This window comes from Coptis chinensis, chromosome 7 (genome assembly GCF_015680905.1).
Source record: "Coptis chinensis isolate HL-2020 chromosome 7, ASM1568090v1, whole genome shotgun sequence".
Taxonomy (NCBI): domain Eukaryota; kingdom Viridiplantae; phylum Streptophyta; class Magnoliopsida; order Ranunculales; family Ranunculaceae; genus Coptis; species Coptis chinensis.
Window position 1 is genome coordinate 85,776,631 of NC_141462.1, and position 8,786 is coordinate 85,785,416.

At 37.3% G+C, this 8,786-nt stretch overlaps 1 protein-coding gene and 2 long non-coding RNA genes across 4 annotated transcripts; 2 read left to right on the forward strand and 1 right to left on the reverse strand.

Moving 5' to 3' along the window:
• The first annotated feature begins 509 nt into the window (after nucleotides 1–509).
• Nucleotides 510–2,337, forward strand: LOC147489563 (uncharacterized). Its single transcript, XM_086574683.1, has 3 exons — nucleotides 510–764; nucleotides 1,527–1,964; nucleotides 2,029–2,337. The coding sequence occupies exons 1-3, from the start codon at nucleotides 510–512 to the stop codon at nucleotides 2,320–2,322; spliced, it is 987 nt and encodes a 328-aa protein (XP_086430809.1). The 3' UTR covers nucleotides 2,323–2,337.
• A 1,047-nt stretch (nucleotides 2,338–3,384) lies between these two features.
• On the reverse strand, nucleotides 3,385–7,873 carry LOC147489564 (uncharacterized). Of its 2 annotated transcripts, XR_015201971.1 has the most exons (6): nucleotides 7,618–7,873; nucleotides 6,144–6,567; nucleotides 5,655–5,847; nucleotides 4,106–4,200; nucleotides 3,840–3,983; nucleotides 3,385–3,679 (listed from the first exon to the last, which is right to left on the reverse strand). It is a non-coding gene; the product is annotated as an uncharacterized LOC147489564 (long non-coding RNA). The 2 variants fall into 2 exon arrangements; XR_015201970.1 differs by lacking the exons at nucleotides 3,385–3,679; nucleotides 3,840–3,983 and having other exon boundaries at nucleotides 3,993–4,200.
• On the forward strand, nucleotides 4,582–5,316 carry LOC147489565 (uncharacterized). Its single transcript, XR_015202495.1, has 2 exons — nucleotides 4,582–4,652; nucleotides 4,783–5,316. It is a non-coding gene; the product is annotated as an uncharacterized LOC147489565 (long non-coding RNA).
• Nucleotides 7,874–8,786: the final 913 nt, after the last annotated feature.

The following is an 8,786-nucleotide window of genomic DNA, read 5'->3' on the forward strand; positions in this document are numbered from 1 at the left end:
ACTGACTTCCAGTACGTAAATCTAGAAATGATGGTTGGTGGGTCACCGCGGAAACGATTGAAGTATTTAGATCTAAAGCTTGAAATTTCTTTCTTTGTCAAGCCATTAAACGATTGAAGTATCCGAAGGCAAAGATATTTGAAGAAGGAGCTCGAAGATGCGATTGATTTAATGGAGAAAGGTACTGACGCCATAAAAGTTTGTGATTAATTTGAAATCAAGTTAGGGTATTGAAATTTCTAATTTACTTAGTTCGTTATTCTAGTGTAATCTAGTTTGAATACATTAATGTTTGGTGTGAAAAAATTGTAACTTTGCTGTCATGCGTGATTGATTGAATTCGGTCAATTTATGTTTACTTACGTGTTATTGGATGGAGGATTTTTTTCATTTTGTGCGGAAAAGTTTGAACAAGTTTTGCAGTTGATTTATTTTTTTCTTATTTGCTTATAGAAATTGTTTCTTTTTTGTATGGTTGGGTATTCTGAGTGGTGTTTGTTTAGTTCTGGATGGATTTCGTTTTGGATTTTTTGGAGCGGCTCTGTTTCTTGGGTAGCAGAATAAGTTTTGGAGTTCTCGAGTTTCTAACTGAAGCTTATGCAGTTACAAAACAAGCATCAACAGCTCTAAGTTATATCCATTCATGGAGCGAAATACAAGGCCAGATCAGAGCTTGTCAACAATTTATGGTAGCCGAGGGCCGGATTAGGCAGAAGAAACTAGAGAACCAATTGAAACTTGAAGCAAAGCTTCATGAGCTTGAGGTAATGACTTTTATTCATGTCCGTTGGTTAGTTCTTAGAATCTCTATTCACTCGAACTTTGAAGGCATGGGTTTAGGGGACTAGTGACGTGGTTTGCATTGTGTGGACTGGTGGTGCAATGTGTGAACTGGTGGTGTAAAGTGTGTGGTGGTTTGCATTGTGTGGACTGGTGGTGCAGTGTGTATGTGGATTGTTGGTGTGCAGTGTGTGGTGGTGGAGTGGTGGTGTAGTGGTGTGACTGGTAGTGCAGTGGAGTGGTGATGCGGGTACTACCGCTAGCTAGTAGTGTGAGTGTGTGCAAGTGGTGATGTGAGTGTGATTATGTACCATTAGGCACCTAGCTCATGTGGAGAAGCTAGCTTGGCTCAATTCGATGAGAACTCATAGCAGGGGGGGATGCACCTGTAGAGGAGGAAATCAAATTTAGGGAGGGAACCTATTCGCAAGGGAGAAAGAGTTTATTTAATGCACAGGGACTTTCCTGTGTACTACTCTGTGAGACTCATCTAAGGCTTATGTCACTGCCCACTCAGTCGATTCCGTACCTTCAGTACCCGTGGAAAGCTGAAAGGCAACTTCAAGCTATGACCAATCAGTTAACAGCCCATGACTGAACAAAAGAAAAAATCAGAAATAAGAAACTTATCTTTGACTTGAACTTCACTTTCCAACTTGTTAGGAGTAGGGGCTTTCACTGGAACTAAAACTCTATCTTATGTTCAACTCGGCTTCCTTCTCTTTCTTTCTCTCTTGCTTCTTAAGGAAAGCAATATGGTGCAAGCGCTTTTGCAGGTCACCGTTAAGAATGGACTTCCTTGGTTTACATTTGCAGTCGACAATAACAGTGACATTCTTGCTGCTACAATGAGGAAAACTAATTCATCTGAGAAGTATGACTGCAGCTGGATATACACATTTTACTCCTTCCGCAAAGGTAAGAAAAAAAGTGGTGGTTGGATGAGCCATGGAAGTAAAGCTAAAAGTCTCGACTATGTTCCTAACATTGTCGGTCAAATGAAAGTGAATGGTTCTCAGTGCACCAAGTCCGCCAGATCTGATTCAGAAAATCAACTAATGGTGAGAGAGTTTGTTTTGTTCGAGGTTGAACCTAGAAAGGCAGATCAAGAAACATCAAGTTTCCTAACAAATGTGGAGCTTGCAGCCATTGTTATCAAGGTTCCGAAAGAGACGGAAGCAAGTCTAAACAAAGATGATAGACAGACAAATTGATAACCGCGGAAGACTTCTTGGGCATGAGATCTAGCGAGAGAAATCACTTGATAAGAAACTCTCTTCTATTGAATATGTAATGAATGGACCTTTTTTTGGAAGTCAAAGCCTTTCTAGCATTCTAGCTGTACTTCCTAGTGGTGTTCATGGCTTGTCACCTACGGGATTACCTTCACCTCTGCTCAACAGATGGAGATCGGGCGGATCATGTGACTGTGGAGGTTGGGATCTAGGCTGCCAACTAAGAGTTCTTTCCAATCATGATCAACGTGCTAAAAAATTAGATTCCACCACCTTGAGTTGCGGCCAAGAAAAATTTGATATCTAGCCTCATCGAACAAATACAGAGTTTCCTTTTACACTTAAATCCCCAAATTTTGCAAAGAAAAATTGCAATTTCTTATTTTTTTTGTGAACTCTATCAACAGCTACCAATGATATAAAGCAAAAACAATTACTTTACAGCCAAAATTGAATTTAAATAGAGCAAAAAACAATACCTGATAGCCGAAATTTGGGAGAGCTGTATTCTGCTGCTTTACTGGTGACGATATTCTGCTGCTTTACTGGTGACGATGAGAGACCGATAGAAGTTGAAGAAGAATGGAGGATAGAAGTTGAAGAAAAAAGAGAGACCGAGAGAAGGTTAGAGAGTCTGAAGTTAGAAGTTTAGAGAGTTTTGGAAGTTGAAAAGACCTAAGTTTGAGCTGAGGAGGCGGTTTTGGCCCTACTTTCTAATATTAATTTTTTAAGTGGGGTTTTGGTAGACTTTGTCCACGGTATGCTTAAGTTTTTTGCAGACATTAGCCACCTTTTTTGTTCACATCGTGGGGTATATGAACATCAAAATACAAATTAGGCGATATTGGTTTGTTCCGTGGTATATGACATACTATATACCACTGTTTTACGAGACTAGTGGCTTTTGCTTGTACCGAAATTAGAAAAGTTTTTCTTACCGTGGCATATGCCTATTAGCCACTGTTATTAGAGAAACAGTGGTATATGCACTTTGACCTACCGTGGCTAATGAGCATTTATGTAGTAGTGATGTGAACGAAGTTGTGGAAGTTGTTGATGAAGTTGTGGAAGGTTGATTGATTCGGTCAAACAACTTCCTCGCAAATGTTCAAGACACTTGTTTAATTGAATAGACTTTGCGTTATGCGGGTAGGTAGGATATAAATTAAGTCTGAGCATGGGCTCTGAGCGTGGGCTTTATTGTAAATAAGCTCTAAGCATGGACTCTGAGTGTGTGCTTTATTGTAAATAAGCTCTGAGCATGGACTCTGAGCGTGGGCTCTGAGTGTGGGTTTGTATTGAATTGAGTTTTTATTGGGCCACATTTGTGGGGGTGTCGAACACATACTTTTACATTTTCAGTGATCGAGTGTCCCTAAAAATTTCAAATAATTTTCCTCCATATCGACATTTCCAGAGTTATAAAGAACACACAACACAAACTCTACACGGTATGTACACTTCCAGAGACATCCATAACATAGAGTTTCTGCTAGCGTCATATAACTATGTGTATATAGTTGTCAGACATCTAAAGGCACTACCATCTCCAGGCATTGGAAAGTTCCACGTTAGTGGATTTTCTCAATCATCTCCAGCTTCTTATAATTAGCATTCAGAGCCACTGTCTGCTTTCTTGCCAGTTTCTCCTTTTTTAATTGAACCTACAAAAGGACTAGTCCAATTATTGTCTAAAAATTGAAAGACCAGCTAAGAAACTAGAAATCCAAGAGAACCTATGCATTGGAAATATCATTTGTATATTTTCCCGCCCTTGCCCTTTTTTTTTTTAAAGTGGAAATGGAAAATAAACATTCTATATACCTTAAGTTGGCTGAATTCTTTGCATGAGGGAGAATAAAAGCTCCTGCTGCGTATACATATTCAATTCATCAAAATGACATTTAGGAGGTACTAAGGATGGATAACTCCGGCAAGCATGCAGTAAGCGGGTGTATAAACGTGGCCCTGCTTCGAATAACAAACTCTTAATTAGAATTCAACTGAAATGAAAAAGGACATACATACCTTTATTTTAAGTATGATTGATAGCATCTACATCATTCGCTAATCAAATAGTAGAATCATACCACCCCGACTTTTCTTAGTTTCACTTCACCGTCTCCTTTTGAGTTGTGCTCGATCTCTTTCTTCTTTCAATATCTTCACTTTCAATTGCAAAGACCTATAAATATAAACATAATAAAAATTCAAAATCTAGATATCTGGATTGAATTTTACTTTTAATGATAGTTATGTTGATACTAAAGGCCCACATAAGAAAAATATAGATTTTGGTGATGTTCGTAAATCTAGTAAAGGTAATCTAATATACATTAGAGAATCTTATGGTAATAATTTAATAAAGCAGGCACCCAGATCACACGATCGTTCGATCTAAGTCCGAAGAGCCCAATAAGATTCTAAAGCACAATTCTCCGAACCTCCTAAAGCTGCACTGGGAGTAGCATTCCTCGTGAAGTTAGTGTAGCCCTCGACTTGCGCTTCGAGGTTACGTTTGGACTCACCCCTCGCATTTGGAGATCAAAGCTTAACCGAACCAGGAAAATGCAGCTAAAGGAGGTTCAGAGTTTGAACAAAAGACGATATGTCATGCGGGGTGGTGAAATGGTGCAGGTGAGTTCTTTATCTAATTTATTTCTTGTTTAATTGCTAGTATCTAGCTCCATAAGCTTTAAAATATGGATGCCACAGATAATATTATACCAAGCTTGAGCACTCATATCCGTTTTCATTTATGTCGCAGGTGAGTTACAAAGTTTACATCCCCAAAAAAACCCCAGCTTTGGCAAGGAGGCAACTCAAGCGGTGAACTGTTTCACATGACTTGGACCACTGGGGATGTTTTGAATTTCGTTCGTGGAATTACAGGCAAAAGTTATTCACACTTTGCTGCAGCGGATAAGGACTGCAAAATATAAAAGTCAAGGCGTCTTACATACCTGAAAGTGTGGTATGGAACAATGGGTTATCATCTCCCCCAAAACCACCTTTTTAGGTTGATGCTTTGCGCATTGCCTTGCCGCCATCAGGTGGAGATCATATTATGTCATAGCTGGCCTGGGAAGTATGCTCCCGTTTCAGTTTATCTTCTTCTTATAGTTTGTTAGTAGTTTTCTTTTTCATTTTGTATTTCCTTTTGGTATAAAAAATATGAATAATAGTAGCCATTTTTTTTTAATAACGTTCACTGAGATTGTAATATGATAAGAGCAGTTCTTGATATACTGGTGATTTGGTGAAGCTTATTTTTCTATGAAACAAAAGCTTGTATTCTTCATTTCAATTTCTGTACTTTGTTTCAATTTTGTTTGCGACTACAATATACTTATAATAGATCAAGATAGTTGAATTATCAGAGGCTGGCTATTTGCTTGTCTAAGCGTAGGAGTTAGACAGGGGTCTAGGCGCCCTTATGTGTTGGTTGGCTCTCTAGGGCATTTTATAGGATTTGATGATTGTCAGGGAAGACTGTTAATACAACAGTACACAATCAGTGGTAGTGTTAGTAGTTTAGCTAGTGCATACGTGGTAAGTTAAACCACCCCAAAACATAAAAGGGGACTACTAAATTCACAGACAATAATAATAGTGGGGAAAAAAAAAGGGTATACTTACTCTTGAATTGGGGTTGGTCCTTGCAAATAAATTTTTTTAGCTTTTAACTCATCAGGCCCTTCAGAATCAGGAATAAAACCCAATGGTACAAACTCTTCCCTCCATTTCTTCCATAAAACCAACATCTTATCTGCTTTCATTGGGTTCATCAACCTTGCTACTAAAATCTCGTCAACATGGCATCACCATAGTTCTGTGAAAGCACCAACAACAAATTAAACCAATACATTCATTTATAGATGTTATTGAATATCAAAACTATATAAACATTCAAATCAAAGGTTATTAGCTCAAACAGACTTTTCATCAAATTAATTCATAGCAGCAACTATGAATTATCAAACTAAATATATCAAGGAAAGTATTCAACAATCTAGAAAAATGTATAGCCGTTGGTGAAGGCACATAACTCGGAATTATTGTAGTGAAATGAAATGCAGGGAAGAAACAAAGAAGAAGATATTGGAAAAATAAAGAAAAAATTGATACCTCTGTTAGGTTGCACGATAGGTTTGACGCAAGAGTGATAAAATCTGCAACAAATTCGAACACAAATAAATTTATAGCGCGAATATCTATTAAAGTGGTTTTAATTTTTTTTAGGAATAAAGTAAATTGCTAATCTATTAAGCTAAAAGTGAGTAGAAAACTGGGTATGTTTACAATTGTTAAAGAGACTTGAAAAACAACTTCTTCTGTTCAAACCGCAATCTATAATTAAAAACAAAACAAAAAAAAATTATGAGAGAGAAATAGAGAGATTCAGTCCATGAGATTCATGCAAATGGCAGGAAACTAAAACCTTCACATTGTGGAATGCAAGAGGATATTCTGGGTGGGTCTCAATGGATACAACTTTTGTTCTCCACCTCCTTTCGAAGCAAACAGTATGTGTGAAAGCAAGAAAACATTACTGTGCAATATCAAAAATCAAGGGATGAACCAATGGTGAATGAATGGAATTGATTGGTATCATACTTCTTAAAAAGTATTAGAAGGGGCATCATGTTTTGATTTTTGGCTAGTCCTTAAAATATAATCCAGTATTGAGACATTCATGTTTACTGAATACAGGCAGTCAGACTTACACTGTACTTGGAGAATAATAGAGCACATATATAACCTAATTCATTTCACTGAATAATGTATCATGTGTGTAGTATCTACCGAAATTCAAAGCAAGTCCTATTGTGATAAGCGTGAAGGAAGATCAGTGGTATATTGGGTTCTCAACTAACAGGGACTTCATTACCTTTGTGCTCAAAAGGAGAATATCTATAGATTTCAAAAATCAAACTCACAAACTCTTTCAACAGTTGAGATCACACTGCCATAATTGACCATGGGTAACGGTAATCTTTGTTTGACCACATTCTGTAACTCGACTACTTGCTAGTTGCTACCATGGTCGAAATAGCAATCACTGTTGTTCATAACTTAAACCAAGAATCTGTTAATTAGACAAACAAATACATATTGGCAGGTCCATTATGCGAGGAGTCTAAACTGAAACCAAGTTTGACAAGTTGAACGATCTTCTCTATTTTCCTATATTTTTAACCTTCTTTCAGTCACACTATCAAGAATAGCTTGCAAATGTAATATTAGACACCCAAATCCCAAAGGAGGCCGACAATCTTGGCTAAGCAAGAACATAGTCTCGGATGTAAACTTAGTTAACATGCAAAGCGCACAACATAGATTCTTAATCTTTTCATTGTTTTGAGCCGTGTTCCAAGAAACTTTGCGACTGTAATTTTAAGACTTAAGAGGAATTTCCAGATTAAAATACTGAATTACAAATCAATATCCAAAAACAATACCCGATTGATTAAATTTAATTAAAAAGAAATAGCAACACTTCAAAGTATTAATAGGCAGAGGTTTAGTAATTTCAATTTACTTAATCTGCACACAAATCAAATCAAAGACATCAACATAGTAAAAACAAACTATGCTCTACATGAGATTCAAAGTACGAAATTGAGATAAACCCACTATAAGTAATAGCAACCATGGCATGTATCGTTTGCGACTGCTTGAACAATGTCGGTAATGGTAACTTGTCAAACTTCAATTCTTCCATTTATAAACTAATTGAGTACGCACAAAAACTCGTATAATAATCTAGCAATTTAATATTGAAATATGATTATTTTGGAAAAAGAATAAGATAGAGGGTTTAAAGAAATGATTTTTTTTAGGCAGAGTTGGTGGGGGTGTTTTGTACAATTGAGAAGAAAGTATGGAAATAAGTTTTTATCTAGTTTGGGTTACAAACAATTGAAATTGGCAAAAAAAGACGTAGAATTCCTTTTTTACTGCCGAACCATCGCAAAATCTGATGTGTCAGTCTCAGAGAAAAAAAAGAGGCTGACGTGGGTGCCTGGGAGCATTCTCAACTATTCAGTATTGATGGTCTTTGATGATGATGAGATTGTATTATCTGGAACTGGGAGGTGTGTGTTTATTTTTCCGGCTTAGTTAGAGATACCCATACCCTTTTTCAAAAATATTAGTGATACCCTAGATGCAAGATCCAACGGCTAGGAGACCAAATTGTTTTTTCACACGGGGGTTTTAATATTTTAGAAAATGGAGGGTACCCCTAATTGCAACTAAGCATGATGGGTATCTCTAACCAACCATATTTTTCTTTTACGCTAAGTTCAATGTTGCGGCAAAACACCAAATATCACGGAAATTTTGATCCAATGGTGCGTCAAAACGCTAACCCGCCAACGCTATCGGTATAAGTTTACTTATATATAGCGCTAGTTTTAACGAGATAGCATCAAGTCTACATGTCACTATGAGTGGCGGGTAAAAGAAATCTATTTATTTTTTTTCCACACGCCTTTGAGAATGGCGGCTGGAGAGTCCAAAAATATATATATTTTATTTTATTTTTATTTTCCCACACGCGTATGGGAATGGCGGTTGGAGAGTCCCCAAAAAAAAAAAAAATCCTATCCGCCATAGTCACTGGCGGTTGAGAGTTCAAAAAAAAAAATCTTTTTTCCACACGCCTGTGGGAATGGCGGTCGGAGAGTCCCAAAAAAAAAAAATCCTATCCGCCATAGGCACTGGCGGTTGTGCCGCTAACTGTATACACTATGCTATTGTGGTTTG

What these genes read in the sequence shown, in the direction of transcription:
- LOC147489563 (XM_086574683.1), top strand. Translation starts at nt 510, where the DNA reads ATGGATTTCGTTTTGGATTTTTTGGAGCGGCTCTGTTTCTTGGGTAGC. An exon ending in CAAAGCTTCATGAGCTTGAG is followed by an intron (nt 765 to 1,526) that starts GTAATGACTTTT and finishes TTGCTTCTTAAG; the next exon opens with GAAAGCAATATGGTGCAAGC. An exon ending in CGAAAGAGACGGAAGCAAGT is followed by an intron (nt 1,965 to 2,028) that starts CTAAACAAAGAT and finishes CATGAGATCTAG; the next exon opens with CGAGAGAAATCACTTGATAA.